This window comes from Tachyglossus aculeatus, chromosome X1 (genome assembly GCF_015852505.1).
Source record: "Tachyglossus aculeatus isolate mTacAcu1 chromosome X1, mTacAcu1.pri, whole genome shotgun sequence".
Classification (NCBI taxonomy): Eukaryota; Metazoa; Chordata; class Mammalia; order Monotremata; family Tachyglossidae; genus Tachyglossus; species Tachyglossus aculeatus.
In genome coordinates this window covers 88,888,193-88,907,386 of record NC_052101.1, presented here as the reverse complement: position 1 = coordinate 88,907,386, position 19,194 = coordinate 88,888,193, and the positions used below count along the sequence as shown (strand labels likewise).

General features: G+C 56.8%; 2 protein-coding genes across 2 annotated transcripts in view; both read right to left on the bottom strand.

The window, feature by feature from the left end:
• Window positions 1-87: 87 nt before the first annotated feature.
• On the bottom strand, window positions 88-18,612 carry UBA7 (ubiquitin like modifier activating enzyme 7). Its single transcript, XM_038772253.1, has 24 exons — window positions 18,537-18,612; window positions 17,544-17,712; window positions 17,198-17,332; window positions 16,630-16,736; window positions 16,284-16,374; window positions 16,001-16,133; window positions 15,246-15,343; window positions 14,918-15,064; window positions 14,401-14,559; window positions 13,523-13,630; window positions 13,180-13,260; window positions 12,269-12,424; window positions 11,783-11,948; window positions 11,436-11,632; window positions 10,960-11,024; window positions 10,467-10,650; window positions 9,164-9,238; window positions 8,116-8,308; window positions 7,629-7,732; window positions 7,432-7,524; window positions 7,045-7,236; window positions 2,575-2,676; window positions 2,106-2,206; window positions 88-367 (listed from the first exon to the last, which is right to left on the bottom strand). The coding sequence occupies exons 1-24, from the start codon at window positions 18,590-18,592 to the stop codon at window positions 208-210; spliced, it is 3,072 nt and encodes a 1,023-aa protein (XP_038628181.1). The 5' UTR covers window positions 18,593-18,612; the 3' UTR covers window positions 88-207.
• Window positions 18,599-19,194, bottom strand: part of LOC119950172 (TRAF interacting protein) — a 37,038-nt gene continuing 36,442 nt past the window's right edge. The window contains exon 15 of the mRNA XM_038772256.1: window positions 18,599-18,669. Within this exon, the coding sequence (XP_038628184.1) occupies window positions 18,657-18,669 (13 nt within the window). The 3' untranslated portion in view covers window positions 18,599-18,656. The remainder of the gene's footprint in view (window positions 18,670-19,194) is intronic.

Genomic DNA, 19,194 nt, shown 5'->3' with positions numbered 1-19,194 from the left:
TCCATGCAGCAGCCCCCCCCCAACCCCCACCCCACCCCACCCCCTGCTGAGAGACCTAGGGTTCAGACCTCTGACTGACTACTAGGATTCCAGTTGGCTGCCATCACCCAGAATGGATGCGCCACATCTTTATTGGTGGTGACACTGCGGCCTCTGGGCCCCGAGGCTGCCCAGGCCCCGGGACCAGGGGGCGCTTCCAACTCCTGGTCACTCACCCGGGACCAGGCGCTCGGCTCCGCGCAGGCAGTAGTGGAGCGGGGGGAAGGTCGTGTCCTCCTCCTCACCCTCACAGCCCATCTCCAAGACCAGGACCCGGCAGCGGGGCTCCAGGGCGTGGCCCGTGATTCTCTCCACCAGCTCCGTCACCCTGGGGGCGAGGGGAGAACCGATTAGGGGCGCAGTGGAGCTGGAGGAGGGAAGGAAGGAAAGGAGGGGAGAACTGGGCATAGGCAGCCCGGGGGCCCAGACAGGGGAATGGTGGAGGCGCAGCTCAAGACAGGAAACATCTGAAACTATTTTAGGAACTGAGGGCAGGGAGACAGGAAATGAGGCCGGTCCCTGCAGAGAAGCCCCTGGGAGCAGCGTGACCTGGGGAGGAGGCGAAACTGGACCCCCAGCTCCTGGGACTGGGCCGAGCTCTGTTCCTGGTTGCTCCAGCCCCCCGCCCTCCCCGCCTCCCACTCGTCCCGGAGACCGCAGGAGGGCTGTGGCTAGGGCTAAGGCTGCTGTCTCCCTTCGGATCTTGGGAGGGTGGGAGGCGGGGAGGGGCAGGTCCTGCCTTTGGCGCCCCAAATGGCTCCCGTGTCTGGGATCAACCCCCAGACCCCCTGCCCTACTCTCCCTTCCCCCTCAGACATGGTCCGAGGGCTACATTTGGCTGCTCCATTTGGCAGCAGGAAACTGCCAGGGAGGTGTGAGGGGCCCTCAGGTGGGAACAGTAGGAGAGGGACCATCTGGGGCAGAACGGAGGCATGGGGGCGGGGCCAGCCTGATTACCTTCATCAGACCTCTCAGGGTACGCCTGCTGTCTCTTAGAGACTAAGCTTCTCCGCCCCCGCCCCCATTCCAGCTCCCCGTGGACCGAGGAAGGAGTGTGGGGGCAAAGAGGCTGAAGGGAAGCAGGGGTCTGGGCTGAGAGAGGTGTGGAGCCGGGCTGGGAACTAACCGGCAGGATGTTTATTTTCCAGGCCGCCCCGGCTGGGACGGCTCTCAGCTGCTGCTTGGCTTGGGAGACGGTGCTGGTTCTCTGAGCGTTGGATCCCCCCAGGACGCCATGCTCTGCAACCCCTCACTTTACCCTGCAGCCTCTCCACTGTCCCAGCTCTGCCGGCATCTCCCACTCTGTCCAGGCAGTGGGTGGGCTCCGTCCTTCCTGTCTTTCCTACCCCTGAGCCCTTGGCCTCATCCTGTCTCAGCTGTTCCTCCGGTTTATCCCTTTGCCCCACAGTGAAGAACGAGAGTGGGGCACTGGGAGGAGCAGCTAGGGGAGCCTGGTTATCAGGACCCCTGGACCAGGGCAGGGGAGAGACATCCCCATCCCCACCTCTTTTTGTAAGCACACACTCACAAGCTCAGAAGGCTCAGGAAAGACTTCTCGTGATTTGAGGGAGACCCTGAGCCCAAGGGATGGTCCTGTCTGTTGCCCTGGGAATTGAAGCAGCTGGTGCAGCATCCCTGGGTAACGGTGCTCTTTTCCAGGTGGGCCAGGGAAGACTGAAACCACAGCTCAGGAGAAGTCAGACCATCTCAACAGGGGAAAAGGCCTGTGAGTGCCGGAGCAGGGAGTGAGGGGATCGAGGGTCTGCCCTAGGCAGGCTGGGGCTCTTAGGTGGGGGGAAAAGCTGGCTCCTCATCCTCCAGGGGCCAAGGCTGCAGGGCTCTTCTAGACTCAGGGGTTCACCAAGCACCAATGGCTCTGCCCCCTGGAATAACAACAGTAACTGTGGTATGTGGTAAGTGCTCACTATGTGCCAAGCACTGTGCTGAGTGCTGGGGTAGATGCAGGTTAATCAAGTCACGTCTCTTGCTACGGCAAGAGGGGATGGCAGGGCACAGCCCAAGCTGAAATCTCCAGACCTATCGCACTGTGGCCCTCCTGTTCTCACCTCTGTGACAGATGTCGGCTCCGCTTCGCCTCCTGCCAGCCCCGGGAGTAAAGCCAGGCGGAGCCGAGAAGCAGCATGGTCACCTTCAGCCCGTGCTTCGCCTGTGGGGACAGAACCTGCTGGGCACAATCTATGGCTGGGTCGGGGGAGAGGACAAGTCCAGGAGTGAGTGGTTCTGGGCTCTGGGGAGCAGGGCTGGGGGTCAGGAGAGAGCATGCTTTAGGGGCAAAGAGGGCCTACTGGGGACTGGCAGGAAGAAGAGAGGTTTGGTTGGACGTTGGGGCCTGCGTGTGTGAGGAGAGGTGGCAGGAGAAACTTTAATTCAGACTTTGGAGGCTGAAGGAGAAAAGTCAGAGGGAAGAGATGGAAGAAAGTAATGGGCACGAGGTAGGGAGCCAATGCTAAGGTGGGGGTTGAGGAGGGAAGATAGATAGGATGCTGAAAGAGTGGGGTGTGGGGAAGAGCTTACCCAGATGTGGTCCAGCAAGTCCTGCAGTGTCATTTCTGGCTGGCTGGGTTGGGGGGTGGGCACAGTCAGGCGATCCCAGCAAGTCCACTCCAGGTGGCGATACTGGGGGATATGAGAAGGGGAAGGGAAGGGAGGAATGGGATAGGAATTCCCATAGCCTGAGGCTGCAGTGAGAGGGGAGGAGGGCCCTGTGCCCAGGTGGGGCCTGACCAGGGCCCAGTCAGCCAACCATCCAGGGCAGGTGGTGGCATCAGATCTGGGGAAGGAGGAGAGGAGGGAAAGAGAGTTGGTCATGGAAGGCAAAAAGGCCTTTCCTCCTGGTCCCAGTGACAGTCTGGTTCAAACCTAGTCCAGGGTTTCAGGCCCTGGGGAGGAGGTCTCAGGAGGCCTAGAGTAATTCAACCCCCACTCAGTCAATCAGTAGAATTTATTGAGCATCTACTGGGGCCAGTAGTACACTAAGTGCTCGGGAAGGGACCACATGACAGAGTTGGGAGCCATGATTCCTGTCTTCAAGGAGCGTACAATCGAGCTGAAGAGATGACAGGCTCTCTCTAGTGTGGACCTAGATCCTGGATCGGCCCCTTCAGTCCAGGCTGAAGGGGTCTCAGGGTCCTCTCAATATAAACCCTCAATCCTAGGGCCGGGACTCATTGTGGGCCTCTTCCAACTTAATCTGGACTCAGAGATCCTACCCAGGCCAATGCAGCCCCCTGGTCATAGACGGGAGGGCTGGCCAGGGAGGGGAAGGGAGAAGAAGAGGGAGCAGGGGCTACTCAGGGGTGGTGGTGGTGGTGGGGGGGGGGTTGAGAGAGGCAAGATGGGAATGGAATAAGCAGTCCAGAACCCCAGTAGAGGCTGAGGGAGAGAGCAAGAGCAGGAGAAGAGGGCAAGAGAGAGTGGACAAGGGAAGCAAGGAAGCCAAGGAGCAGAGTTTACTCTCAGCAGAGGAATGGTCTGGTCTTCCCAACTCCCCCAACCCTGCCCCTGCTCAGGAAATGGGGGGCACCACAGGAAAAGTGGCCTATCCATCACCCTGGCTGGGAGCAGGGTGGAAGGGGGGGGGGGTCGGTGAAGGGAGGGGGGGACTTGAAGGAGGAGGGCTTCCTGAGGAAGTGTGGGGGAGGGGTGATGGCTGTAGGACTCTGATAAGGAGCTCCTAAGCTCCTCAAGTGCACGGCTGCTTCCTGTGCCAGCAAGGCCCCTCCTCTCCCCTGCCTGCCACTGCCCCAATCTCTTGGCCTAGGCCAGAAGTGGGCGGGGGTGGGGTGGGGTGCAGGGAGGGTGTGGCAGGGACAGTGGAGGGAAAAGGAAGGGACACCAGCGCAGCCCAGAGCAGCCTCCTCCATGAGGAGCCCTGCAACACCCCTGAAGTTGCAAAAGGATCGGGGGCATGGAGTCGGTGTACCCCGCCACCCCACCTCCGAACTGAGCCACAGTTACAGAGCTTCAGGCTCCTCAAGGAAACTTCAGGGCCTCCCGGGACTTGGTTGCTGGCTTGAAGGGACGTGGTTCCCAGGCAGAAGACAGTGGGCTGAGCGAGGGCAGGGGGACTCCCCAGAGACTGCATGGAGTCCCCTGTGCTGGGTGGGGTGAAGGGCAGGAGAGAAACAGGGCTGGTACCAGCTCTGGAAAGAGCATTTCGAAGGTGGGGGTGGAGAGTGGGTGGCTGGGGAGGCTCTGTCCCGCAAGTAGTAAACTTGCCTCTCCCTACTCCCCCGGCCCCCCCACCCCCCCCCACCCCTACCCCCGACTTCCAGAAAAGCCCAGCCCTGGGGCTCCCCGCCCTCTTATCTGGACAGAACAGGGGACAAAGAAGGTCCTGTTTGTGGGGTGGGGGCAGGAAGAGGGCCCTGGCCTTCTGAAGTCCTTAGCCCTCACCCCAGCCCCACACAAAGGGACTCTGTGCTCCCCCCCACACCATTTCTGCCCTGAAGGCAGGGGGCCCAAACAGAGGACAAGGAATGACCTGGGCCTAGAAAGAGAAAAACCAAGGAGTTCCTACTCCTAGCCCTGCAGCCTCCAACAGCTCTCCTGTGAGGAGGGATGGGGGGCATTGCCGGCTGCCCCAGACTGGATTGCCCCCAGGATCCCAGCCCCAGTTAAGCCTCTGTAAGGGCCCTCTGCTCGGACTACCTCAGTCTGGGGGATAGAGGTGAGACACGATTTAGCCTGCCTCCTCTCCGGCCAGCTCAGCCCCTGGTTCTCATTAGCTCAGTTCTAATGAGCTACTAATCCTTTGCAGACCATGTTCAGCAATTGCCCCCCCCCCCCCGCCCCCTTCATTGCTTCCCCCACAGCCTGCTGCCTAGTCTGGTCTCAGATGCTGCTTCCTTTCTCACAGGCTCTGTCTCAGCATCTTTCCCTAGTCCCTAAAATGGGGGTTCTGCCTTTTTCCCAAGGGAGGGATCATCAAGGAAAAGCAATCTCCTATTCCTCTCATTCATGCCCTCCCCCTACCTCCTCTGACCAGCAGTAGAATCTGGAGGCCAGGCCTCCTCTCTACCTCTTGCCAGGAGGTTGTTGCGGGGGGGGGGGGGGGGGGGGGGGGGGGGGTGAAGGGGGTGGAAGGGGAGACAGGGGAGGAGCAGGGAGTCAGCGGCAAGGCCAGGGCTAGGAGTCAGCTCTGAATAAAGAAAGGCAGAGCCTCTTGCCACTATTCCCATTCCCCCTCCTCATGGAGAAGAGGGGGAGAGAGGCGGGAGAGGGGCTGGCGGCAGGAGCGTCTGGCTGCACTAATGAGTTAAAGCTGCTAGCTCCCCCGGTCCCCCATGCCTGACGGGCGCTTCCTGTGTCTGACAGCTCCCAGCCTGGCCCCCCGCTCCCAGCCTACCTCCCCCTACATCTTCCAGCCTGGCCTCCCCCCGGCCCCCCAGCTTCCAGCTTGGCATCTCCCCAACTGCCACCCCCCCATCTCCCAGCCTGATCCCCCTCCCCTCAGTCTACCTCCAGCCCCTCTCCCCACCATCAGTTCCCTGTCCCGCTCTCCATGCCTTGCCTCCATCAACAGCTCAACAAAGAGTAGTTTCTAGTTTCATCTGGGAAGAGGGGCTGGTCAGAGAGGGGAGCGGATGGAGCCCCCTCATATTGACTGCTGACAAAGGGACAGCACTGGGCACGCCTCCCTACCCCCACCCCCCAACAATCCCCTCTCCTGGACCTCTGTCCCTGAAAATATCTGAGGGAACCAGGGCAACTTGAACATCCAAGGGCAACATCATGGCAGCAGGGGCAGGGAGGAGCCACTCTGATGTGAGCTGATTCTCTAGTGCCTTGTTCTCCAGTGCCCAAGTCAAACTTATAGGTCCCTCCTTCCAGGACAGCAGTATGGTCTAGTGGATCGAGCAAGGGCCTGGGAGACAGAAGGACCTGGGTTCTAATCCCAGCTCCACCACTTGTCTGCTGCATGACCTTGGGCAAGTCACTTCAATTCTCTGTGCCTCAGTTACCTCATCTGTAAAATGGGGATTAGGACTGTGAGCCTCATGTGGGACATGGACTGTGTCCAACCTGCCACCCCTCGACATGAGTACCACCCTAGGGGGATCCAGATCTAGGGAGAAGCAAAGCTGTTCTATTGACTACAGCAGGGTGACAGGAGTCAGACTTGCACCTAGGGGCTGGGGAACCCAGGGCCTTTAGTATTAATAATAATAATAATGATAATGGTATTTTCTAAGTACTTAATATGCACTAAGCATTAGGGTAGACACAAGATAATCGGGTTAGGTACACTTGTGGCCCTATCTGGAGCTCACAGTTTAAGAAGGTGGGAGAACAGGTACTGAATTCTCCATTTGACAGAGAAGAAAACTGAGGCCCAGAAAAAGTGAAGGGACTCGAACAAGGTCACACAGCAGGCAAGTGGTGGATCAGGGACTAGAACCCAGATCCTCTACCTCTCTGACCCATGATCTTTCCACCCGTCCACATTGCTTCTCTAGTTCCTTGCTCTCCCCTGTCCTAGTCAAAATTATAGGTCTTGCCTTCCAGGATAGCAGCGTGGTCTAGTGGATAGAGCAAGGGCCTAGGAGACAGAAGGACCAGAAGGTTCTAATCCCAGCTCCACCACTTGTCTGCTGGGTGACCTTGGGCAAATCACTTCACTTCTCTGTGCCTCAGTTCACTCATCTGTACAATGGGGATGAAGACTATGAGCCCCATGTGGGACAGGGACTGTGTCCAACCTGATTAGCATGTATCTACCCCAGGACTTAGTACAGTGCCTGGCACATAGCAAACGCTTAACAAATGCCATAAGAAATGCCACAAGAAAAATAAGACATAACCCCGTGAGGGGAGAGATGGTATTTCCTGTAGGGAGAGGGGTAGAGGCCAGCAGGGTTAAGGGATTGCCCAAGAGGGTAGGGGGGATAGGCGAAGAGGGAGGGGTTGGAGTAAGGTAGTGAGGTAGAAAGTAGGGTGAAAAGCAGGGTTAGGGCAGGGCTGAGAGGGTAGGGGGAAACTCACCTTCTGGATGATGGGGGCAAAGGGCACATAACGGCTGAAACGGGGTTCAGCCAGGTGCAAATAGTTGTTGCGGTACGAGCTGAGCCTCTGGTGTCCCCACACCACCTTGTAGAGTTCCAGGCAGGCCAGACCGGCCACTACCGCTGTGGTGGTGGCGATGGCCGGGATGATCTTCCCTGTGATAAACTTACTCTGGAAGGAGAACAGGCAGACAGGTTGGCGCCAGAGACTCGGCCATTGAGGGGCCAGGGGAGACCCGAACAGGCAGTTAAAACCCCCCTGGGCGACAGGATGGGGTCAATGTAGAGGGGTTAGGGTACTAGTGGGAGAAAGGGTATATGGGGGGTCCTGGTTACGGTTGGAGAGGAAGAGCAAAGAGACGCTGACCTTGCTGCGGTTGGCCGGGGGGATCCCGTAGTTCTCGGCGCGCAGGTTGGATGCGGCCACAATGAAGTCCATATGGAAGTTACTGTTGTCATCCTGCAGGAGTTTGGCCCTGTGATCTCGGCCCACTGGCCACAGTGACCCCAGGCTAGGGACCCCCATGGAGCCCACGGCGCTCCTGGGGCCAGGGGAGCAGATACCTTTTCGAACAGTAGTGGCTTCATCGGGGAGGCGTGGAGGAAGATTTCCTGCTGCTTCCCCAAGGCCCCGCGCAGTTGCTGGAGTCTCTTCTCCTGCTCTGTGCCTGCCAGGCAGAGGGGAACCATTCTCACTCACTGCCCCTAGTTCCCCTGCCCCCGACCCCACACTAGGGCCTTCCTTCCTCACCACCTTCAGCCTCCTCATGACAAAAGCTGTTTTACTGTCCCAAGCCTCCTGTGGGCTCCCCACATCTTTCTCCCCATGCCTACACGGCCCTGGGCATTCAAGGCAGGGTGCCTGAGTGCCAGAGGCCAGGTGTGGAGTCTCAGAGTTGGCACGAACTCAGGGTTGCTCAAGGTCCCCTCAGCGCAAGGGCAGTGGTAGCGGAGATCCTGGAGGGCAGGAAGTCTGGATTTTGGTGGACACACAGGGGGACAGGGGGCTCACTGAAGGGAGGAATGGCAGGCAGATGGCCTAGATTCTTACTGAAGTCCTCTGGGGCCTGCTGTTCCATCTCCTGGTCACTGGCAAAGATTTGGGCATTAGCCCTGGGCTGGAAGGCAGGGACAGACAGTTCTCCCAGCAGGGCCTGCAGTGTGTCTCGGTTCTTGGAGCCCGACAGTCCGTAAATCTGGGCGTACAGGTTGGCAGCTGCCAGGATGTAGTCCAGGTGGGTGGGCTGTGGGCATAGCCAGAATCAGAACGAATACCCTGAAGCTGGGGTGGGGAGGAGCATGGGGAAGAGGACTCATCAGGTGCTGGACCTCTTTTCTTTCCTCTCCTTTGCTCCCTTCCTGCTCTTCTTGTTATCTCAGATGGCTGATTTTGCCATTTCTAGTTCTTTATATTATTCTCTCTGTCTACCCCTCCTCACTCAGACTATGAGCCCCATGTGGGACAAGGACCGGGTCCAATCTGATTAACTTGCATCTACCCCAGTACTTAGAACGGCACTTGCACATAGTAAACGCTTAATAAACATCATCATCACCATAAGAAGACAAGAACCAGTCAATCTATCATATTTATTGAGCACTTACTGTGTGCAGGGCACTGTACTAAGTGTTTGGGAGAGTACACCACAATAATAGAACCTGTTGGGATCTTATCATCCTATATTCAGCACAGAGCTTAGCATAAAAATGCTGGTATTTCTCAAGCACTTGCTATGTGCTAAGCACTGTACTCAGCACTGGAGTGGATACAAGACGTTCACGTTGAACACAGTCCCTGTCCCACACGGGGCTCACAGTCTAAGGGTTACGGAAAGGCAGTTTCCCCTTCCCCTATGCTTCCCGTGGCAGGTGCTCCTTCAGTTAGGGGGCCCTGGGTATCAGCTCTCTGCTTCCCTTAACGGGGAGGAGAGGAAGGAAGAAAGAAAGTGTCCCAAGGCCCAGCCCCAGCCCCATTTGGAGAAGCTTCTTGTAGACCTTTCCCTGGCACTGGTGCCTGAAGGGGGGCTTTAGTCTGTTCCCTCCAATCTCTGGGCTCTGGTCCATGCTCACCAACCCTCGCCCTCTGCCCCTTCACTCACATTGCAGCAGTCAAAATCCAGAGGCTGGGGACAGCGCTTAGTTCCAGACCAGAAGGGGACTCCATCTTGGCTCATCTGGTAGAGAGGGCATTGGCACATATTTTTATGTTTGTCTCTCCCCGTTAGAGTGTTAGCTCCTTGTGGGCAGGGAATGGGTCACTTCGTTGGGCTGTATTTCCCAAGTACCTAGTACAGCACATTGCTTCAAGTAGATGCTCAGTAAGTACTACTACTACTACAATCAATCAATGGCATTTATTGATTACTTTGTGCAGACTGCTTACTGTGTGCAGAGCACTGTGCTGAACGCACGGGAAGGTACATTACAATAGAATTGGTAGACACAATCCTGCCCTCAAGGAGCTTATTAGTCTAGTGGGATCTTCAAGAGGCTGCCAGGCTGCCGGGGAATTACTGACCCTCCAAAGTCCCCCTCCCCCTCGTGGAACTCAGGTCCCTCTCAGGGCATTCTACCAATGATCCCCAAATTCTTATGACATGCTCCCTCCCCGCCCTCCCCTCATTCCACAGTGAACTTGAAACTGAGCGGTTCTACAAAACCAAATACTGCTTTAAGGGGACAGATTTGGAAATATATATGCATTTCCAGATCTGTAGATCCCAAATTTCAGTTCTGCAAGGAAAACATAAAACCATCTGTTTCTGATTGGAATTTCAAAGTAAAGGAATTGTTTCAAAAACCAGTTTAAAAATATTTGGCAACAGTACTCAAGAGTTCCCGCAGCAATCACAGAGAGTGTCAGTATACAGAAACCCCATGAAAACTTTCTTTGTCTTTTCTTATCCAGTTTAGCGGGACCCAGGGGATTGGGCCATAGGCATCCTTCAGCTAAACATGATCCTAATTCTCGTTCAACTGTCCATCTTCCCCCCTTTCTCTGCAGGGGTGGGAGACAGATCATTCTTTAAAACCCTACTCAAAGTAGGGCCGGGGGGCAAGAAAGCAGCACCCCTACTCCCCCCCCCGTCTCCCCAGGTACTTGGCTGCAATCGAAGCAGAAGGGGACTCTTGGAAGTACAGTACTCAAGTGCCGAAAGACCTGGCTCAAAAACCAGATGAGTTTCTGATGAAGGGAAGGCCTCTGAACATTGTCAGACACTTGAAAATAAGTCCCTTTCCCTGGTTAATCGATTCCCTGGCTCTGCCTCACTCAGTGCATCTATGGCACCCCAGACTGTGCCCTGGCACAGCTTTGGGCCTAGGATCCATCCCCACTCCCTGGGAGCAGCCTCCCTGCTTGCCTGCCCGCCTCAGCCTCCCTGCTCGGCCCACAGCGCACACCTGTTCTGGGGGGAAGTGGAGCAGCAGCTGACGAATGTCATTGTGGTAGTGGAGCTGCCAGAGGTGCCGGGCCCAGCTCACACAGTCACGCCAGTCTTGGGGCCGATGGGTCAGGCTACTGTAGACGCTCTCCAATAACGTCAGGGCCTGTGCCCCCTCCAATGTCTCCAGGAAAGATGGCTCGCTAAGGGTAATAATAGTAATGATGGCATTTGTTAAGCGCTTACTATGTGCCAAGCAGGGTACAGGTTCCACTGAGCCAAGGACCCTGGTGGTTTCGTGCCCTCCCAAGAACCAAGACCAGCTACAGCTTCAGTCCCTCAGCACTGGTCATCCACACACCACTGTATCCCAGGAACCCTTCCCGTGGCATTGGGTGGGCCGCAATTTGCCTTCCCTGGCCCAGCCTCCCTCTCAATCCCCCACACCGTTCCCCACCACCCTCCCTCTGTCCCACATCCCCTTCCAGGGCACATCCCCTTCCAGGGCTCACCGCAGGTAACGGTTGACAGTCTCTGCCGGCTGCCGGAACAGGCCCTCAAACTCATCCCGGGCCCACTGGAAAGAAAAACCAAGCAAGGGAAAAGAGAAGATGGGAACAGAATGGCAGGGGGGAAGAGCCCCGTTTGCCAAGGCTGCAAGGGAGTGGCGTGTTCCCCAGGTATTTCTGCCCTCCTTGTAGGACTGCTCCAGGTTCCCTCCTGGGACCCTCGGCGTTGGTGGGGGGGGGGGGGGGGGGTCCAACCACCACTCCGGCACCAGGGCGGAAAGGACGGTGGTCAGAAAGAAATGGAGAACAGAGGGACAGGTGAGGGGAGATGCTGGGGATAGGGTAAGGGGGGAGAAGGGAGCTAGAGATGGGTGGGGTCCCTGGGGTTGGGGTGGAGCCTTAGAGTGGGCGGTGGGCGGCTGGAGGGCTGGAAATTAGACGAGGCTCTGGACGAGCGACTGGCTGGGACAGGCCTGTACCTGCAGGGTATGCTCAATGGCACTGGGGAAGTGGCGCAGCGTGCAGACAGGATAGGTGGGTGAAGTGTCCACGACCGGGGCTTGGTAGCGCTGGGTCAGGAAAGGTAGGTAGCTGCTGGAAGTACCCCGGGTACCCTGCGTGCCCGAATCCAGCATCGGCTTTAGGTAGTGCACACAGCGATTGGCCACATACTGTCCTGGGGAGGATATGAGGGTCGAGTTAATGGTCAGCAACAGAGGAAGCCTCCAGGGGCATCCCACTGGCACTGCAGGCTTTGGGAAGCTCAGTCCATAAGGCTGTGGCAGACCCAGGAACCCCCAGGGAGGAGGGGAGTGGGGTCACTCACGGCCTTCAAAGTTGTCCAGTGCTGTGGCCACACCATGGAGCCCAGAGAAGAAGTCATCCCCGAAGATGCTTTCCGTGTCAGGCCCCACACGGTGCACGTGCGGGGTTACTGACAGCCTAGGGTTCAGCCGCCGGGCTGCAGCTGCCGCCACCTCCGCCTTAGGCTTCTGCAAGGAAGAGGCAGAGCATGAGGAAGGCCTGTAGGCTAGGCCAAAGAGGGGAGCCCTCCATCCCCCAGGGTGCTGCGGTCCCACGGAAGGGATCCATTCCCATCCCCAGAGTCCCCTCAGCAGACCAGCAGATCCAAGTCTGCAGGAGCACCATTGAGGGTGTAGCTGGGAGGAAATTGGGAGCTAGACACCTTGGATCCCATTTCTTGAGAGCAGAGTACCCCGACACCGTGCAACACCCTTGCTCCTCCATCCTGGTCTCCTTCCTCCCTCTTCCCTCCACATGCCCTGGGTCCCCCACCCCCAGCCCAACTTACAGACACATCTTGTGGACGGAAGAGGAATTGGCGACAGAGATTGGAGCGTTCAATAGAGTCCATGTCCGTGACAGTAACACCTCCCCCTGGCCCAGCTCCCAAGCCCAGCATTGCGAAGGACTTGAGCAGCTCACAGCCAATCGCCCCGGCTCCCACCTAATGATGATGATAATAATAATTATAATTGTGGTATTCGTTAAGCACTATGTGCCAAGTACTGTTCTAAGCGCTGGGGTGGATACAAGGTAATCAGGTTGGACACAGTCCCCGTCCCACATGGGGTTCACAGTCTTAATCCCCATTTTACAGATGAGATAACTGAGGCCCAGAGAAGTGAAATGACTTGCCCAAGGCCACACAGCAGACATATAGCAGATCCGGGATCAGAAGACAAAGTTCACTGTGGGCAGGTTAGGTCTCTATTGTTGTATTGTACTCTCTCAAGAGCTTAGTACAATGCTCTGCGCACAGTAATCGCTCAATAAATATGACTGAATGAATGAGTGAGTGAACCCACGTCCTCTGATTCCCAGGCCCGTGCTCTTTCCACTAGACCACGCTACTTCCCAAAGCTGCGGAAACCAGCCTCAGTTCCCGCCTGCACCTCTTCCATCTGGGAACCCTCGCTCTCACCTCTTTTGCATTCATTCAGTCATTCATTCAATCGTATTTATTGAGCACTTACTATGTGCAGAGCACTATACTAAGCGCTTGGAAAGTACAATGCAGCAACACCTACCCCTCCAAGACTGGGGCCGCACGCGGCACTGAGCAACCCTCTTTCCTTCCCCCTTACTAACCTCTTGACTCTCCTCAGCTCCGAGTCACATTCCCTCCCTCCAGCCCAGCTCCTCACAGCAGCCCCCTCCCCCTCAGCTCCCCCCTGCACTGGCTCCTGCCGGTTTGCTCACCAAGAAGTAACACTGACTGCCCAGCTTCTTCTGGAAATCAGTCCCAAATACAGCTATCTGTCCATCGTAGCGGCTGTTGCGCTGGAAGAGCCAGAAAGGGCTCCCTGTCGTCACCTCAGATCAGAGCTTCTCCAAGCCCAGCACTCTTCCCCCGCTGTGGAGACCCCCTGAGCCCAATGCTGGAGATCCCATCTTAGCATTCCCCCCACCACCCCCATGCCCTTGACCCCTACGAAGGAGCCACCCCCAAACCTCTCACTTCCACCGCAGTGCCCTTCTACACCCGCTCCGAGCCCAGCCTTCTCCCTCTATTTGTTCCCCATCCCGGACTCAAGACACTCACGGGGGCACAATCTTCAGGGCTCAGCGGGGGCTCCCCATCTTCTGGGAGACACTCGAGGGCGTTGATGTATAGCCACTGGTTCAAGGGGCAGAATTTCCCCGAGGCCGCCTGGGGACCCAGGACCTTCAATCGTAATTCTCCCAGGGACGTAGCCCAAAGCCACCTCCACAGGCATGAGAGGCCCAGCCCCCATCCAACTCCCTGTGCAGTAATCTATTCTCTTCTCTTTCTCCTCCACTCCCAGGGGTCTGCCCCCTTCCGCAACTCCCCTTCTCCCCCCAAGCTCTTTCCATCACCCTGAGCCCAAGGAGACGGATGAAGCGGTTTGGAAGATGAGAACAGCACGGCAGCACAGGGCTCAGGCCCACAGAGCAGAGAGCTGGAGGGTGGTCCCTGGCTCCCAGAACCGCGGGAATGAAAGGCTAAGGAGAGGGTCAATTCTGGTTCCTCAGCGCCCCCTGGTGGCATTCGCTGTCCTGGTTCAGGCACCCAGAGGGCTCCCTGGTAGCCTGCTCGGGTTTGGGGAGCCAGGAAGGAGGGAGGGAGGTGAAGAGGCACAGCAAAGGCAGAGAGGTGGGGAGAGGGTGCAGAAAAGGGAGAGATGGGACCAAGGAGAGGAGGCCGGAGTCGGATGAAGCGGGAGGTTGGCAGGGGGGAGGACAGGGAAGAGGCAGTAGAGTTAGGGAGAGATACAAGAGTATAGTAGGCGGAGGCCAGGGAAAGGGTGGCCAAAAACAGGGAAGAGGGCAAGGGGGGAGAGTTAGTGGCCCACACCCAGTTGTCAGTGGCCTAGATGGGGCCATAAAGAGTGGGCATTACGCCCTCAGCCCCCTCACCCCACAACCCTGCCCTCTCCGGGTCCGATCAGGTTTTCTCACCTTCAGGACCTCCTGGGCTGCGATCCCACCTAAAATAGAGTCGATGGGGCTCAAGTCCCCAGCACAGCACAAGGCAAACTTCCTCACGAGGGCATCATCTAAGGGATGTTCTTGGGGCATAAGCTTCTGGGTCAGGACGACCACTTCATTTGCTTCAACCTGTCCGAGAGGATGACAACATCTTGGCTGGCCAGACCCCACCTTCCAATCCTCTCCTCCTCTGCCCCCCTGCTTGATGACTCCCTCAGCCACTCCAAGTCCAACTGTGCCAGGCTGAGGGAGAGGGATGGCAGGGCCAGGAGGATTGGCCAAAGGCAGTAGATAAGGGCAGTGGGCAGACAGTGGAGGAGGCAGGCGAGGATGGTGAGTGTGTGCCAAGTATGGGCACTGGACATTTGGGGGCGAGGTGGGAGGGGAGTTAGGAGGAGTAGGTGGCAGTGGATGAAGTCAGTGAGAGGCAGCAGGGGGAAGGGCTGTGAACAGGAGTGGTGGCCTGGGGATGGGGTGAGACACTGACCAGGTTCCAAGGTCGGGGTGGGTGACCAGTCTGTTCCTCGTAGTGGTGCAGTGCACGGAAAGCCTGGTGAAGGCACTGGGCTTGTTCATTCGCTTTGGGGCTAGAAGCCAGAATCTGGGGCTGGTCCAGAGCCTGCTGCAGGGGTTCCTAATGATGGAGAGAAGGGCCACCTTATCTAGGAAGTCACCTCCCCTTCCCCCCCTCCCAGAGGCCCTCCAAATGCCGCATCTTGGAATCCCCCAAACACCCCTCCTCCTGTATCTTGGAGGCCAATCCCGGCTCCCCCTTCTGCCCCACCCCACCTTCCTACCCCAGGACAGTCACTCACATAGCTGCAGATCTGAGGTTTCTTGACTTCAGTGACAATCCCGCCGCTCAAGTATGGGGTAAAGGTCATTGTGTCCCCAATCTCCAAGGTCCACTCATCTACGGGGACCCCAGCACATCTTAACTCCCAACCCCACCAGGATAGGCCCCAAATTAGAGCTCCCAGCCCTCCACCCAATCCACTTTTCCAACCTGTAACTCAACAGTGCTTGGCACATACTAAGTGCTTAACAAATACCACCGTCATCATCAACACAGCATCCTCATCCTACAGCTCAATGCTGCCTCCTCCTCTCCAGCTCTACCCACTTGTCAATGGGCCTGGAAAGTGAGTCCTTCTGAAAACGGGTTCCTACTTCACTGCCTGCACCAGTTGTTGGGGGGGGGGGGGTGGCGGGGGGCGGGGAAGGTTTCCAATTTTCGGTGGAGGGGAGAAAAGAAATAATAACTGTATTTGTTAAATGCTTACTGTGCCAAGAACCGTATTAAGTGCTGAGTAGATACAATATAGACAATTGAACATGGTCCCTGTCTCACTGGAGGCTCACAGTCTAATCAGGAGAGAGGACACGAATCAAATTCCCATTTTACAGCTGAGGAAACTGAGGCTCAGAGAAGTGACTTGTTCAAGGTCACACAGCAGTCTAGTGGGAGAGCCAGAATTAGAACCCAGGTCCCCTGATTCCCAGGCCTATGCTTTTTCCACTAGGCCACACTGCTTCTCAAGAAAGAGATGGGGGAAGAGCAGCTCCTTACCCAATAGATGAATAGGCTGGGGGGCACAGTCATTGAGCTCCATCATACCCTTGATTTCTGAGAAGGTGACCCAGTCCCCATCCTGGAAGTTATGAGGCTGCCCGGCGGTAAGGGTGACCAGTCCAGGAGATCCCTGTGAAAATTTGGGTCAAAGCTACCACCAGTCACCTTACCCTAGGCCAGACCCTCATTCTGAAAGAGGTGCCCAGGAGTTAGAGCCCTGGCCAGGTCTCAGAGGCAAGGCCCGGGTGTGAATGGGCATGAGTGGCCAGTCAGTACTCACCTGGGAGATGTGCTGGATTGGGACTGACATTGGCTCTGCTTCAGTAGGATCGTGGATGGTGAATTTTTCTCCAAAGTCACAGAAAAGTTGCCTGCAAGGGAGGAGGGATGGAGCAACAGGACAAGGGGCTGGGGGGTGGGGGTGATGACTAAGGGCTCAAGAAAAGGGAGGGACACTGCCAGGGACGGGGGCAGCATAGTGGTGGTTGTGGTGGTTGTGAGGGAAGCCAGTAAGGTTAGGGTTGACCTATCCCTTGGGAAGGGCTGGAAAAAAGAAACGGGACAGGGACTAGAGGGGGGAGAAAGCAGCAGGCGGCTGCCTAGGGACCATGAGGGCTCTCACTCACCCCACCAGGCCCCTGGCATCAGCGACGAGGAAGCGCACACCGTGCTTGTGACAGAAATTCCCGACCCATAGCTGCTCCTTGAGTGTCGAGTCTGTGAGCACCACCACCTGGACATCTGCCAGTCAGTACATCCACAGCCCTGCCTGCTGCCAACCCTTTCAGCTTTGTCTGCTTTGCCCTGTTCATTCATTCATTCGATGGTATTTATTGAGTGCTTACTGTGTGCAAAGCCTTGCACTAAGTGCTTGGGAGAGTACAATACAACAAAAAACATGAAACATTCCCCGCCCACAATGAGCTCACAGTCTAGAGGGGGAGCCCTAGTCACCATGGCTGCACCCATCCCTTTCCCATTCTAGCCCAAACTGGCCCAGCCCCACCAATCCCTCCCTTTATTTCCCAGCAACCAACCTCCCCCAAGGAGCCCCTCCCTGGGCTGCCCCCATACCCAAAATGCCACCCCTTGAGGTGGGCAAGGCAGTTTAGGAGGCTGACTGGCAGGATGAGAAACTGAGGGGTAAGAAGAGATAGATCCTGGAGGGAGCAGAGGGAATCTGTAGGCACGTACCTGAAAGCCACACAGGAAGGCCTCAGTGAGGGGCTCCGTGTGGATCCTGATGGGGACGAAGCTGTTGAGCTGAGCTAGGTGGGGTTTAGAGGCCTCTGCCCGGTTCTTCCCCAAATCCTCCTCTGACAGAAAAAACTGGGAGGAGATCGCATGGGAGGTTGGGGGAGGGGAGGCAAGGGGCGGGGGGCTCTCTGTAGGTCAGTACCCCGGGCCCCACCTAGAAGCCACACATACATTCTTGAGCTCTGAGCTACCTCTCCAGCCCTCTCCTGGAAGACCCCAGATTCTCTACCTGCCAATAGTCCTGAGTCCCTCCTACTTCCCACCACAATGCCCACCCTCATACCTGAGAGGAGAGGTCTGTCCAGCGGACAGGGTTGGGGTCGTGCACGGTGAGGCTACCAACTCCGGCCAGTGCCAGGTTCTTGGCGATCTCCGCACCCAGTCCTCTCATGCCGGACACCAGCACGGTGGTATCTTGTAGTCGCTGCATGGCTGCTGTGCCCAGCACATAGCTGGAGGAGGAGGGGGAATTGGGCTGTCAGTCAGGCCTTAGTAGCCCCCCCCCCCCCATCCCCTCTGCTTCTTTCCCAACCCCCTTGCTCCCCATTCCCCACCACTTTCTTCCCACCTTCTTTGGTTCCTTCATCATCATCATCAGATTTGTAATAATAATAATAATAATGGTATCTGTTAAGTGCTATGTGCCAAGCAATGTTCAAAGCGCTGGGGTAGATACAAGGTAATCAGGTTGTCCCTGGTGGGGCTCACAGTCTCAATCCCCATTTTACAGGTGAGGTAACTGAGGCACAGAGAAGTTAAGTGACTTGCCCAAGGTCACACAGCAGACAAGAGGCGGAGCTGGGATTAGAACCCATGACCACCGACTCCCAAGCCCGTACTCTTGCCACTAGGCCATGCTGCTTCTCTAGGCCACTCTGCTCACCTAAAGTGCACGGAGCACGTGTAGAAGGAACTTGGGAGCGTCCAATCAAAATTAAGACATCGGCACCATATTGACGATGATGATGGCATTTGTTAAGTGCTTACTATTTGTCAAGCACTGTTCTAAGCGCTGGGGCTCACAGTCTCAATTCCCATTTTACAGATGAGGTAACTGAGGCCCAGAAAAGCAAAGTGACTTGTCCAATGTCACCCAGCAGACAAGTGGTGGAGCCTGGATGAGAACCCGTGACCTTCTGACTCCCAGCCCTGTGCTCTATTCTCACGGAGTGCTTAATCTGATGGGGGGTGGGGTGGGCAGATCCAGGTAAAATACACACATACAAGGGGATCGGAGGGGAAAACAGAGCTCTAACAGGGAACCGCAAGTACTCACAGCTGCCGGGAATACAGTTCCTCATCGATAAACCGACTTGTTCCTGGGACACTCATTCTGCTGTCCCGATGATGGGCAGGCAGACCCGATCCCGACTCTGCTAGCGAGTCAGTTCCGCCCTCACCCAGGAAAGCTGAAGTGGGTACAAATGAATACGGTCCTGGGAGGCTGGGAAGGTTGGATCCTTCTTCCCACCGTCACTGCCCTTCCCACCTTTCCCTAGTCTCCCTGACGCTGCACGTAAAGTGCAGCGAGCTGGGGAAAAGGAAACTGAAAGTGCTTCCGACTAGGCAGTCCGTGCTCTCGCCCACCCCCGAAAGTGAAAGCAATTCAAAGCCAGCCCCCTTGAGCTCTCTCAACTCCCGTTTCAATCCAGCAGTCCATCAGTGGCGTTTTGGGGGCATCCACCATGTGTAGAGCTTGGATGTGCCTCGTTCTCACCTACCCCACCGTTGACCCCTGGCCCACGTCCTACCTCTGGCCTGGAATTCCCTCCTTCCTCAAATCCGCCAAACTAGCTCTCTTCCTCCCTTCAGAGCCCTGCTGAGAGCTCAACTCCTCCAGGAGGCCTTCCCAGACTGAGCTCCCCCTTTCCTCGTTTCTTCCTCCCCTCCCCATTGCCCCCACTCCCTCCCTCTGCTCTACTCCTCTCCCACAG

Bases quoted from the DNA above. Each gene is read 5' to 3' on its own strand.
- UBA7 (XM_038772253.1), bottom strand. From the start codon at position 18,592: ATGAGTGTCCCAGGAACAAGTCGGTTTATCGATGAGGAACTGTATTCC. The intron at 17,713-18,536 runs GTGAGTACTTGC...CTCCTCCTCCAG, and splicing joins GAACTGTATTCCCGGCAGCT to CTATGTGCTGGGCACAGCAG. The intron at 11,949-12,268 runs GTAAGTTGGGCT...TCTTCCTTGCAG, and splicing joins TCCGTCCACAAGATGTGTCT to AAGCCTAAGGCGGAGGTGGC.